The sequence below is a fragment of the Rhynchophorus ferrugineus genome, unplaced genomic scaffold (genome assembly GCF_030347505.1).
Source record: "Rhynchophorus ferrugineus isolate W39M unplaced genomic scaffold, kcgeb_rfMv2 rfM4, whole genome shotgun sequence".
NCBI classification, from domain to species: Eukaryota; Metazoa; Arthropoda; class Insecta; order Coleoptera; family Curculionidae; genus Rhynchophorus; species Rhynchophorus ferrugineus.
In genome coordinates, this window is record NW_027472583.1 from 28,730,774 (window position 1) to 28,745,639 (window position 14,866).

General features: G+C 33.5%; 1 protein-coding gene across 2 annotated transcripts in view; it reads left to right on the forward strand.

Moving 5' to 3' along the window:
* Csgalnact (Chondroitin sulfate N-acetylgalactosaminyltransferase) overlaps positions 1-14,866 on the forward strand; it is a 360,415-nt gene that overhangs the window by 272,886 nt on the left and 72,663 nt on the right. For both annotated transcript variants that reach the window (XM_076401496.1, XM_076401498.1), the window contains one exon: positions 14,417-14,614. In XM_076401496.1, the coding sequence (XP_076257611.1) occupies positions 14,417-14,614 (198 nt within the window). The remainder of the gene's footprint in view (positions 1-14,416; positions 14,615-14,866) is intronic.

Here is a 14,866-nt window from a genome sequence, read left to right on the forward strand (position 1 = left end):
TTACTCAATAAATTATTGAGTAAATATACTACTATTATTACAATGGATAAGCCAAATAAAGGTGCAACCCGTATAACGATAAATGAGAACAAAGAAACAATGATTGAAACTAATGAACGATTCAGGGCCCAGAGTCTGTTACTTAGTGTAGGTGATTTGATAAATGTTATATATGAAAAACAATAAAAACTTATTGCCCCCGCCGGGAATCGAACCCGCGACCTTTGTTTGGGAGTCAAACGCTTTAACCATTACACCATAAAAGTTGTTGAAAACAGAGTGAATTCTGCACTGAATAACTTCCGATTTTCCATCACATCAACTCAGCAGTAACATTATACCCAAATATCCGATTATTTTAGATAAAAAATGTGTGAAAACTTTGTACTTACCTTAGAAGTTGGATCGTTTCCATCGACTTCTTCCTTTCCCTCCAACAGATCGTGATTCGAATGGGACCACCTAGGAGGTGCACTCTTTCGATTAAAAAAAGAACTTTGAAAATCGGCCCAAAAATTACAGAAAAATCAGCGAACATATATTTAAAAAAACATACAGCCGAACATAGAACCTAGTCGTTTTTCAAAGTCGGTTAATAAGTAGCGCTTTAGGTCCCGGGGTCCGCTAACTAGCCTAGGTGATTTGATAAATGTAATAAAACAACAACAAAAAGCTTAGTTCCCGCCGAGAATCGAACTCGCGACCTCCGTTTGGGAGGATCTAAACGCGTTAACAGTTAGACCATAGAAGCAGTTGTGTACAGTATTTCTACGAAATTATTATATGCTATGGATAGTGCTTAAGAAACAAACTGAAAGACTTCCGATTTTCCGTCACATCAGCTTAGCAATAACATTATACCAATATATCTAATTATTTTAGATAAAAAATATGTGAGACTTCAGTACGTCCCCTTGAAATTTAAGTGTTTCCATCGATTTCTGCCCTGCCCCTCAACAGATCCTGATTTGATTCAAATGGGACCACATCGGAAGTGCACTCTTTCCAATGAAAAAATAATTTTGAAAGTCGGCTCACAATTGACGGAACGTCGCGAAATCAGCGAACATACATAAAAAAATATATATACAGCCGAACATAGAACCTCCTCTTTTTTCGAACTCGGTTAAAAATAGTATGTACATCTGTAAATGTCATTTTGTGCTGTCCTATGGAATTTTTTTTAGATGTAACTTGGTGAAGATGTACAGGTAGAATGACTTGTAAATATTCTGTAAGTATGTCCATAAATTAGGGAAATTATAATAATATCTGGTTCTGGTCATCATACGTACATATATTAGGTGCTTGCGTTAATTCTGATTCATTTTTTCACTTTAAAGAGACAAATTAGTGCAATATATTATAAATATCTATTAAATATTAAATCGAAGACTATTATTTTATGTAGAACAGTTCAACTCAAACTCATCGAATTTGATGGTTAGGTTGTTTAACATTTGTTTGCATTGATACTTCCCATTTTCACTAATAAATACCACTGATCAAAATATATGCCTCTAAGGACTTTATATATGTTATTCTAATTTATTTTTTGTAAAAAAAATTAAATCACGTGTGGTATGTATCAGTGACTGAAACCCAATTAATTTTGAATGTTTTATAATCTTTTCTGGAAAATGAGATGAGAAAAAGTTGATTTATATTCGTTTATTTTCCTGAGTAACTGTAAACAAAAATTGTCTGAATAGTCTTAGAATTCCTTATGTACCAAAACATTATTAATGTACATATTGCAAACAACGTTAATTCAAAATAAAACAACCGAAAACCGCTGTTAACAATCGCCGTAATGCCAGCGAACCAAGACTTAAAGACGGGCCGATCCCCGCAGGATTTTCTACCTTTCTACCTAAGCCGGATGTATATTTCAAAAGGGTGTACGACGGTAGGCTCTCATGCATTATACAAAGTGCAACTTTACGAAATCTTACCGGCGCTCCGAAAGCATCGTCGGATTTTCTTGGACTGCGTTTCGGCGAAGTTTCGCATTAGAAAAACAAGTGAATTATGTAGTCTTTCCCATTCGGACGTCTGCTTAAATCACTTAGTGACTGCTAGCTGATGGGATAGCTCCATTTTGTTGGTAACTAACTTGTTCTGTTTTACGAAATGGCATCTTTGCGGAATCAGAAAATATTCTATTATTTACTATTATTCCTTTATTACTACTATTCTTTTATTTCGTTAATTAAATATTTATTTGAATGTTTCTTTGCTTTTCAAACGTATTTTTAATATAATACATATAACGTGAACTGTGAACTAAAAAAAACTTCTGGAAAATTGTGTACAAACTAAATGTTTACTTTTCAAGGCATTGTCATTACTTGCTCTTATTTATCTAGTAGAGTTTTAATTCAATTTCATGTTTCTTTTATAAGCCAGAATACGTATTAGGTGCTTGCATGCACTCTGATATTTAAAATAGTTTCTATTGAGAATATTTTGTACAACACATATTAATCAAAATATTTTACATTTCATTTCAATAATTTCAATGAACAATCGCACTTCTTCAGTATTTCGAAATCGAGTGTCAGCTGAGGCAATATCGCGGCAATAGCGCTATATCTATTGAGTATGCTGGATATGTTTAGTACTTTTTTACAGACCCTTTTTTATTAATTTTCATGAAATTCATATATTTTTATTAATTCAAGAATGAAGAAAGTTTAGTTTAGTTTATTCAAAAATAAAGTCTAGCTGAAATCCTTAGCTGTGAGCAATCCAGGCGCAAAGTAAATCAGGAACCAACACCAAATATATAAAAAAACAATCGAATAGGTTCTCCAATATCGACAGGAGAAAATTTTATTAACATTTTTAGCCTTTCGAGCCGGATCAAAAATTACAGAAGAAATTTATGTTCAAGAGGTCCAGTTGGGAAGACATTCTAATAACTTAATAAGTGTAGTAGTGCTTTATTATTTACATTCTAGTGTAGCCGAGATCGTCAGCTGTGAGCAATCAAGTTGAAATTAAAGTCTACGGCTTTAATAGCTCGTAATACACTTGTAGCGACCACCACGACTTTTAGGCCACCCCGTATTCACTTGCATCAAGTTCAAAGGTTAGCAACGCTGATGGATTGGTACCATGTGGTTCCCGGCTATAAAAGATCACCACAACGTGTTTCTCTCTCCAAACTTGCCGAAAAAGCGATAGTAAATGATTTAAATAGTTTCACCAATGCACACAACATAATCCCGAACGAACAATTCGGTTTTCGTGAACACTCAAACCTTCATAAAGCTTCTCGCGTCGCAGAAAATATCCACCAGACATTAAGAAAAACTGGAGCCATCTTTGAAGATGTTTTCAAATCATTCAACAAAGTCTGCCACGATGGTTTAACATTCAAAGCTAAACTTGGTCTACCGAATTACTTAATATCCCTGCTAGATTCATACTTGGACGGTAAGCCGTTTCAAGTGAGAATCGGTGATGCAGTTTCTTCTCGAAAACAAATCTCCGCAGGAGTACCGCAAGGTGCTAAATTAGCCCCTGTCCTGTTCAACCTCTACATGGCTGATTTCTCCCCCACAGACATTTCCACACAGTATTATATCCAATTAACACAGTTTTTTCACAACCGGCTACAATTCCGACGTTATTCGCGACAGAATTCAAGTCTGCAGTATCCAAGTAAAAATTGTGGCAGCTGCAGATAAATCCGAGCAAAACTTAGGCCATCCTGGCTCCAGAAGGTATCATACTTCGGTCTCCAGTTCGACTTCAGGTTCCAATGGTCAGCCCAACTCCAGCACGCTATCTGCAAAGGCATTGGCGTATATATATCTACTCTTCCCACTCCTCTACAGAAAAAGTAAACTCCCCAGAAAGCGACTCTACTAATTCTAAAAAGTGTTCTAATCCAAAAAAATCCGCGCGTTACTCAATGCCCCATGGTTTATGAGGAACGCCAACAGTTGTCTCGAATCAAGCATACCGTTCGTGAAGAGTTTCACGAACATGCTCAGTGTAAGGTTCTCCTACGCTCTTTAGAACACGACAACATCTTGATTAAATCCCTACCCATCTACAAACCTCGATAGATAACCAACTACGACAATCCCGGTCGTAACGCAGGTTCTCTGTCACCCGCAAAACACTCCACTATCTCAAACCTAAAGTGACATCAGCAAAAGACCATTTGGCTCTAATTGGTCATTCTGGAATAAGAAAAAAAACCATCTCGCTCTCTTTTGTTTTCTCTACCTGCCTGTAACAGTACCACTTCCACAGCGCTACCGTACTTCCTTCACCTAACCTAATATTCTATCCATTATCTCATCGACCACATGTATTATTTAACATCCAAATTAAAAAGTTTCTATTCAATCAGTGGTTTCAGTTCCCGTGCGAATTCCTTCAACAATCGCATTGACGGCCACATATTCCGACCGACCAGACGAACATTCCCATACACTAAATTTTGCTTATCTCACGGAATGCACAGCAATATTTTATGGCCAGGAATATACTGCTCGGCTCAGAGATGAAATCATAGTTAACTTTTAAAGTTAGTTGAATCGAAATGATAAGTTAATTCTATCAACATGACCTTTAATTGTTACCCTACAATCTAAAAGAACCAAATATTTTATTTTGTTGGAGTAAGCTAAGGTTGCCTAAGCTAAGACAATTTTTATCTTGGCAAGTTTAAAACTAGAAATAATAACTGGTTTTAGATGTAAATAGTAAGTTATTATTTTAGCGTAAAATATATGAGAAAGCTCACTGAATAGGGTTCCATATTGACAGCTGAACTTATCCCACATCGCAATAGAATCTTTCAAAAATGATTCATCCTTACCGCTTCCCAAAATTCGTTAGAATGTTTCCTAGAAGAGAAATTCAACCCTACCCTGATCACCGTCTCACTGTCAAACATACGTACGCTCTATTTGATTGGCTACAATATAACTTCCGACTGGATCCATCACTAATATCTCTATCCCACTGACCTTATTCCATTCGTTTTGTCTTTCATCAAGAACACGGTACAGCGTGGTTAGTTCCGGGTTTTTAACCATAACAAAGTGTTTAGAACCAAAACGGACTTACTCTAGTCTATCACCTACTAGGCAACTCTCCTAGGTCTTTTTTCTGTTTTTTCATGATGATCAGCTAGAACCAAATGGTCTTTTGCTGATTTCGCTACGAGTTCGGGATAGTGGTATTTTGCGGGCGACAGAGACCCTGGGTTAGGACTGGGATAGTCGTAGTTGGTTTACTACCGAGGTTTGTGGACGGGTAGGGATTTAATCAAGTTGTTGTCGTGTTCTAAGGCGCCTACGGAGAACCTTACACTGAGCATGTTCGTGGCATTCTTCACAAACGGGATACCTGATGCTTTTTTGGATTGGAACACTTGGAATAGTTCAAGTTGCCTTTCAGAGACATACTTGTACCACACCTGTTCTCCGTAGAGGTAGACTGGGTGGACTAGCATTTTAGACAGAATCGCTTTCTGGGGTTTTGGGAACTTCAGGTCTCATCCTGCTTCGGGCTATATATATGGGTAGAATAACTTGAAGATTTGCCTATCAGAAGAAAATACAGATTGACCCCTTGAATTTCTGCGCGAAATCGACTATCTTCATAGGGTCTAGGCCATGCTGAGATAAGTGTTGTTGACGACACCACTACGGTGTGGGTGCTAGTGTGTGTGGTCTGGATGGTTCTACTTTATCGTGTTTGTGTCGTCATTTATAATTTTAGTCCTCTCTGTTTATATTATTCACTTTATTTTATTGATTATTTTTGGGTCCGTCTGCATCCCTATTATATCAACACTCCACTAATTTATAATCTATACATGACGACGTTCAAAACGCTAAAAGCTGCATTTTTGCTTTTTTTGCGAATGTAAAAACACATAATATATTTAGATTACTCGGTATAATGATCCGTTAAGTTATAAGCAAACAATTAAAAACAAGATTACGTACAGTTATAACAATTTATAAATGAATTAATTTAACTGACAAAAGCTTGGAAATAGTTATTCTGCTGCCTACATATAAAGAATGCAAATAATTTGGAGTCAGTCAAACAAGGTTACATAACGAAATACATAAAACTCATTGATAGTCACGTATAAACGGCGAGCTTTCTATACATTTTTCCAGAACTATAACCAAGGAATAGGAAGAAAAATTATCGACTGCTTCCCGTCCCACCGCTTTTTCTTTACCCTTGGAAGCTTCAACAGGAATTATATAAATTGAAGTCACGTAACGTTCGTGGAACGTCCGACGTTATTTATTTTTTCGTTCTCGTCTTATTTTTTATATCAATGTTTACGTAAGAATGGCTCCACTCACCCTTAGGGACAGACAATTAGTTTGTTGATGTATTTTTGTTTTATATCATTTGTTCCTACGTTGGTTCGTAATAACCCCAATTAGGTCAGAACAGCGGAGAGTCTCTGTGAGTTTCGTGGGAAATATTGCTGGTTAACATAGTAAAAGTAGCAAGCAATTTAGACTAAAGAATTTCTATATAAGAAATCGGTTTGGTGGCTGATGACGTGATGTGATAACTGTAAATTAAATGTTTTTTTATTTTGGTCCATACACGTTTCAAATATGACGCCGTCTATTTTGAATACATTCAATTAACTGAAATCAGCTTACTTATCAAGAATCAAGAGGTGGAATATATTATAAAGAAAAGAAAATTCGAGAAGCAGTTACTTTAGAGTATTCGTTGGAAGGTCACGAAAGGTGGATTAAAGTTTCTCAAAGTCCCTTAGCCGAAAACTATTAGAATATTTATAAGCAAATTGGTCAGTGTTTTTAATGAATAAGCCAATAGTATTAACTGATAGTATATGTTTTGATGAAATCTTATCAATATGCTGAAAATATCAGGCATAAAAATTGTCCATAAAAAACGAAATATTATATATTGATGGTTTTCATAGAAGATTGAAATGTTGTTTTATTAAAGTAAGTTTGAGCAGCGTTTTTTAATTTTTTTATAACATCTTTATTAGATACGCTTAGTACAATCTTAATTATTATTATTACAATTAATTTATTACTACTTTTCCTATGTGCTTGGATTAATTAACAAGCAAGATGAGTACGAGAAAATACATCAGTATGTATTCCTCAATTATAAAATTATAATTATTTATTAATTATTAACTTATAGCTATAGTTTACACTAAAAATACACACTAAATGTTCACACAAGTTCGTACGGTTTTGTTCGTTTCAGTCTCCTGACATCCTGTGCTCTGTCCAGCAGTTGTATTGCTTCCACGTAAGAATGATTTAGTAATTTTCTTGTTTTTTTAATTATGGTTACAAAACCTTCTATTTAAGTGATCATCGTTAATAGTCAAAATAATAAGACTAAAAGTTTTCTTTCTTAACAACACAATGTAATCTAATAATTAACCTATTTAAGTTAACGGTGTGAAATATACAATAAAAAATTGCTGTTTTATTTCCAGCATCATGGGTTTCAATATTATTTTATTAAAATAATAATGCATTAGCTTTATGAACCATTACCAGAGATGTATAGAGAATCCAGACTAGTAGAGAAATTCCATAATAGTGTTCACAAATTCTTTGTAATTACCTCAGATAGTAGCTATTTTTTACATGCTCAACATCATCATAGCTTGAACATCATTCTGCATCAGATATACTTGAGAAGCTTCTCTCGATGAGTAAAAAATCAAAAGAAGCAAGGCTTTCAAATTCCACAGTTTAAGAAGTTTGAGTACCTAAAATATAATATTAAGAGTAATTTATTAAAAGGAAACAAATTGTGGAAAGTTAATAGTGGTTTCGTCATGGTTAAAACGTGATGTTTAAAATAAAATGTTAGGTTTACATGTTCAAATTATTTAGAGAGAAGTTAGAAGATAATATGAAAATGTGTTGATTAATTTAAAGCCGCTTAAGTCAAATAACTTTTAATGATTATGTAACCTTATTTTGTAGATTACCATCGGTGTAATCTTGCACAAGCTTTTGACAAAGTAGACGATGGTTAAAATGGAATCTTTTTAAAACTGTTATAGTTATATATAAACTGTTATTTGTATATTTGTATAGGATGTTATTTTAAAAAATTAATTCTAAAAATTATATTTGATTTTTATTTTAATACTATTGCCCAATAAATGTGACATCAAAGTGTTTTACTTACAGGTTTCTACATAACTATTTTAAACTAACCAATCAAATTCATATTGTCAGCGCCACCAACGATTTGACTAAGCGAAATATTGCCCCACTACTTACCACTGGAGTTACACTCTCTTGGTTATAATCCATTAGTAGGTTATATTTTCATACTATTTGATATAAATGTTTATAATGTTCATTTGATCTACAAGTTAATGTTGTATAATTAGTGTACAAAAGTATAACATGTCTCTCAATGAGACAGCTAGGATGACTGAACCTGCCATACATTGGAGCATGTGCAAACTGTAATCCACCACTACAGTTGTGACTTTTATTGGATGGTAAATCACGTCAATTAAACCGGATATATTTTGGGATAATTCATAAGTTGGTCACTCGCCAATTGAGGGGCTTAATGACGAGAATCAGACGCTAAGAAAATATAATTAAGTTATGTAAACAGTGATAGTAAATTCCGCAAAAGATACCATTATAAATGCATATTATATATTGATAAAATTTGAATTCAATTTTTGAAAGAACAAACGCATACAGGGAACCTCCACGTGCAAATCAAAACAATCCCGCATTGCCTACACACTGACGCCGAGAAAAATCGAGGAAAGAAAACATGTCGAAACCCATTCGATCTATTTCAATCGAATTAGCTTCGATTCCTCATTCTCCCTCTCTTTTTCTCCCTTGCTTCGGGCGGCCGACGAACTTTTCCAAATTCCCGCACTCCCAAACCGACACATCCCCTACGCCCGCCACGGTTACCCCCCGCCGGCCCACCGGACCATTTCCCAACCCTCCACGTACGACGATTCGATCCCAGAGCGCCGCGGGGGATTTTAAATTAATTTACCGATTTTCTTTTGTTTCTCGCGTTGGTCTTTCTTCCCCCAACGTGGCGAAGAAGAAGGAAACAGTGAGAGAGAAAGAGTGAGGGTAAATGTCCATTTAGTAGCAGCCATGGCCGAGAAATGAATACTTCGAATTTTGATTTAATTAAAACAAAAGAGACGCTTCTTCGAGCGGACGGGCTCGACTTAATTAGGTGGTCGACAAAGACCGCTAATTAATGATAATTAATTTGCAATTTTCCTGTATTAATTAGCAAAATTTTTTTTCATAATTTATTAAAAGGAGTATTCCGTTTATTATTAAGTTAAGAACTGTTTTTGGGTAGATGTGATAAGCAAAGTTTTAATTGTTTAGCAGAAAACGCCTTTTTTATTATGTTGCTATAATTCCAGAAAATTATTTAAATTTTTTTTATTTATTTTTTGTATATATTTTAAAAGTTACCTTTTACTAACTATGGGTTTATCTGGACTGGACCTAAAGTTTAACGTGGGCTCCGAACAACGGTTCTCAACATTAAGCCTATCGACTGACGAGTGAGCAACTTTAGAAATCATCCCAGAGGACATTCGGTCTTACCCAGCCTGGCTACTGGCGTGACTCAGATTATTTTTCTTGTCGGATTTTACACTGTTGCCTAGAACAATCACAAATTTTAAACAATCACAAACATAAATTTACGACCATGCTGGATTCCAAACCGCAATGCCGCAATCTTAGTTATTCTAGAGAAAATACCTTCCAAGATTATACGTGTTTGCTGGAAACCTTTGTAAATCCGTTGGGGTAAGGTTCTTAGAAAGGATAATATTCTTTTAGGGTGGATTGTATGCCCACCACGTTACATAGAGCATCGTATAAAACATCCACGTTCAAGTGGTAGAGTAGAGAAGACCTATACAAACTACCGCCTTGATTTTCTTAAGTGTAAATAGTTGATTAATAAATTAATAGAATAGTAAAGTGAGTGCTTTAATTCTATGTCTAGATGAAATCGTCAGTTGGGGGGTAATCAACGTGAATTGAAATTAGGGTCAGTCCAAGATTACTTTTTAATAATATTTGCTTATATCGTTACGTTATGAATATATATGTAGGGCTGATATTCTTCTTCAATAATATTATTTGGTTATATTAAAGATTTTGTGTAGTATTTAAAAACAAGTCTTTTCGAATACATAATATAATTGATGCTTAATACCAAACATGTAGTTAGGGGAAAGTTGATGAACATGTAGGTTATAAACAATATACACAATATAAGTTATTAATGTGAAGAATATCAATTTTATTGAAAATAAGATTTTAAAAAAATTATAATGTATGTTGTGGAAATATTAAACATTAAAATATTCAAGAAAATTAGGTACAAAGAGAACTCTGGAAGTTCCGAAATTATTATTGATGATACCTGGAAAATCTTCTTAGCATACCGATTTGTCAAAATGAAAATGCCTTTCTAATCTATATTATAATCTTATAAAATGTACCTATCTTTTTTAAAGTAAAAAATTTTTCACTGGTACAAATACAAATAAAAAATATAAACGTACATTTAAGCATCTAACAATTTAAATTTTTTTGCATTAGAAAACATTAAATTTAACAAAAATCGCATTAAGGTGTTTTGCTTACTTCCTACGTAAGTAAACAAATCCTGTGGGCTTACCCAGAACGCTGGATGACACCTTTTTACATGAATTCGAAAAAGAGTTCGGTATAGAGACATAAGCTTTGGCAGTCTTCCCATCTGCGTTTGTAACCATATTGCCATTATCTTTAGGTTTTTATTTTTTACTTTAATTATTATTTGATTTGACTTTCATTTTACTTTATTTTTCTAATAAATGCAAACAAGAAAGAGACAAAAGGAAATGAGGTTATGGTCAACATGGACGACAGTCTTAGAAGAAAAGAAAATAGAAAATGCAAAGATTGCAAAAAGAAAGCTGGACCGACTATCATAGGCACTTGATATGATTGTTTCCCCATTATTCTTAATGAAGTTAAAAACTTTCAGAATTCGGAAAAAACTCTCTGCTCTGTTTATTATACGCTTATTTTCGAGATTACTTCCAGTAGTTGACATGTGACAATTTTGATATCATATGATGATTATTCTCGACCGAATAATGATTGATGATATTTATTTGAAATAAAAATCTATTGGAAAAATAACTAAGCTTCAAAAGTAATATCTAATCTGTTCAAGAAAATCTAAATTCTAGTAAATATCTAAATTCGAGAATAATTACCATCAGCAGCTGCTTCCAAAGTTGTAGATGGGTTTAAATTGTTTCTACTGGGAAGATTGTTGTATCATTAATGAAAATTATAATCTTAAGGACTATCTATTATTCAGGAAATATGCGATGATTATCTTTGTAAGCACTAAACTTATTTAACAGGTAAATACATATTTCTTTTGGTTTCAATTCCCTTTCTTTATTTCTTGTCAGTTCAGGCGTGGTATCAAACTAGCTTACTTGAATTGAAAAGATGGAAAATAAAAGGAAAATACCATTAAATTGCATAACAGGCTAGCAACAAACAATTCGATATTTTCTTTATCTCAACTCATTTTTACTGTTTGTTCTCATACTCAAAATACAGTGCTCATATAAGACAACAGAAATTTTAATATGCATGAAATATATGCTATAGCCTATTCAAAGTTTTTTTTGTATATACGTCATCAAAATGTTTAATGTATTGCCTGCTACAATTTGTTCAGAATCAGATAATATTTTCCTTCTCTTTATGCTGCTATATTAAGAAGAGACATGATGCTGTCTGATAAGTTCGAACGTGAAACCGAACTAGCCTGAAAGCATCGTCCGGTTGTTAAACGTACGAAAAATTATTCAAAATATTATAATTAGGGAAAATAAACCGACAAACGTTGTTTTAAGGCTTTGTTTTAATGAATTTCAAATCGCCGAAGTTTTTGTTGAAAATATTTTTAGCGAGTTGCAGCTGCAGTGAATATTAGTACGGGTGCGGCCTCTGAAATATCTCAAAACATATAAAACAATATAACCTTAAATACACCAAAAAGAAACCATCTTTATGCGAAACGGGTAATGAATCAAGATCAGCTTGATATTAGCTGTATCACAGTTCAATTATGTATAATAACAGTAAGTCGTTTATTAAGTAGTTAAGTAGTAATTAGTTAATCTTGAAAATATCCATAAAAAGATGAACTATTGGGCAATATAGGATTTCGGTTATGTACAATGGAATTTCTAGATATTTCTTTAACAGAATACAATTTTTAAAAACATACAACAAAATCTATTAAGAAATATTATATAAACCTGTATATTTAGATGAGACGTGGATGTTTCAGACTAGCATATTGGATCGTCTCTGATGGCAAGATGATAATATATATAGAGCAAAGGCAACAAAAGTTGATGGAAAAAGGTAAACGTGGGAATATCTATCGATTTGTTAGTCCTAATATTTACTAATAATTCATTGCAGACATGATGATTGCATGTCATGAAGAACTACTTCTTGCTGGAAACAGGAATATGAATGAAATAGTTTTATTCCTGCTGCAGAATTTGTGTTTTCCTCTCAGTCCAAGGGGGACTGTTTTTGCAACCATAACTTGTTTTCGCAGTGGTTTGAAAATCAACTTTTAAAGAACTTGGAGGAACCAGCAATTATTGTTATGGAAAATTCACCATATCTCAGTACACTAGTGGAGAAGTTCCCGACAAGTGCATCACCAAAGGCTGTAATTAAGCAATGGCTTAAAGTACATAAAATAAATTTTGAAAAAACCATGTTAAAGAATGAACTATTTCAAATTGTTACTAAGTAAATATATTGCAATTTAATATTTTTTAGAAATGAGCCCGAATAAAGATCTACAGCGGATCAGATGGCTGAACAATATGGTCGCATTGTATTACGACTTGCTTTCTATCACAGTATATTCAATCCAGTCGAGTTGATATGGGGGTATCCAAGACTTATTATAATAGATATGCTGGTCGGGAAGGATATTCCATCAAGAACTGTTTGGATATGTCGAAGGAAGCCATAACACCTTCGGTTTCGAATAACTCGATAAAATATACAGAAGAAGTAATTGAAAAATGGTGGAATCATGAACATGTTTCAGACAGATTAGAATTTAATAGTTTAGTGATTGAAATGGATAGTGACTCGGAAAGTGAAAGTGACCAAAGGAAACTTTTAGTATATGTGATAATGCTGGAAATTTCTGAGACAGAGTGATGAGAGTAGACAAATAAAGGTATGCACATAATTGATAGAATATAACTATAGAAGGTGGTATTGTAAAGCGTGAAAGATTTGTGTGCGCAATCATGATTTTAATTGTTCAGAATTAAACGTGAGCATTAGATTAGAATGTATAACGTACTAGCAGAAGAAATAAAAAAGACAGTGAAACCAAGATAACTTAACAAGTAAACACACCATAGAAGGAAACAAGAACTAAACGCAAAATGGTAAATATGCTCTCGAATGGAATTAATATATATTATTTTGTTATTTAATCGTTAATTAGGTGGATTAGGCCTCCAAGGGGATACTACTATACTCTACCTCATGGGTGGTGTGGAAACCAGTACAATGCAAACAATAATAAAACAGCTCTAACCTACAGACTAATATACCTGTGTTCTTAATTGAAGTTTTAAATCCTTCGATAATATATGTATTATATGTACTATAATGTTAAAATAAGCTAAATATGTTTGATATATTTTTGATCAATTATTTTACTTATATTTGAATTTTGTTGTGTGTCAAAGCCAAACTAAACTAAAATTCAGAGATGATGCGGCATTATTGCGATATCAACTGCTCGGTGTACTTACCAGTCTTTGGTGTTCTGCTCATTTGCATTAAAAAAATCCCCAGAATTAATATATATTACGATAAATCAATATTATTACGTGCTATCAAATAGATGGACTGAAACAATTCTAGAAAATAATGAAAAACATTTGTTTGAGCAATTTTTTTTCGAATAAATGTTTATTGAGAGATTGGTAATCCTTTAATGGCTAAAAACGTTTATATTTTAAAAAATCTGTTCATTTTATGGCGCATTGAAACTACAAGTAAGTTTTAATTGCAATTAATTGCTAATTAGGCTATTATATTTCTTATATTATAAAGAACATAGTTGGGACGATATTTTATAGCTTCCAGCAATCAGAAACAAACTAATGAATACATTTTCTAAAATCATCGGAAAAACAAAGGAAATCGTATTTTTGCCCAGGAATTAATATAGTTAACGATGTAAATTATATGAAAACAAGAATCTTAAGTTATTAAAATATTTCCCGGCAAAGTAAAATGTTTCTTTCTCATTTCAGGTATTCAGCTGTTGCCATCGAACAAAGAAATTTCTCCAAAAACGCCGCAGCAGGCGTTTCCAGCTGGGGTCTCCTCTGACAATAGTGCTTCTCTGCAGCAGCTGCTACAACAAAGAGAAGAAGAAAATCGAGTTGAAGTTGAAAGGCTCACTGCGGAGATCAAAGCGTTGAAATTACAGTTATTGCAATACACGAACAGTAAGTTTTTCTTTGTGGACGTTTTATTTATTTTCTATGGTCAAATAATAGAGATGATGTTTGTTAGAGAAACGAATCTAATTAGATTAAAAATATAAAACCTGGTTTACATTTTATGATAATAATGGCTCGAAGGTAGGATGAAATAAAACATTGCTAGTTATATGATGTGACCGATATTTATCGACGTTATAAAAAATGCGATGAAATACAAATAACAGATGGGCAAAAGTCCCGCTACCATTTTAATTG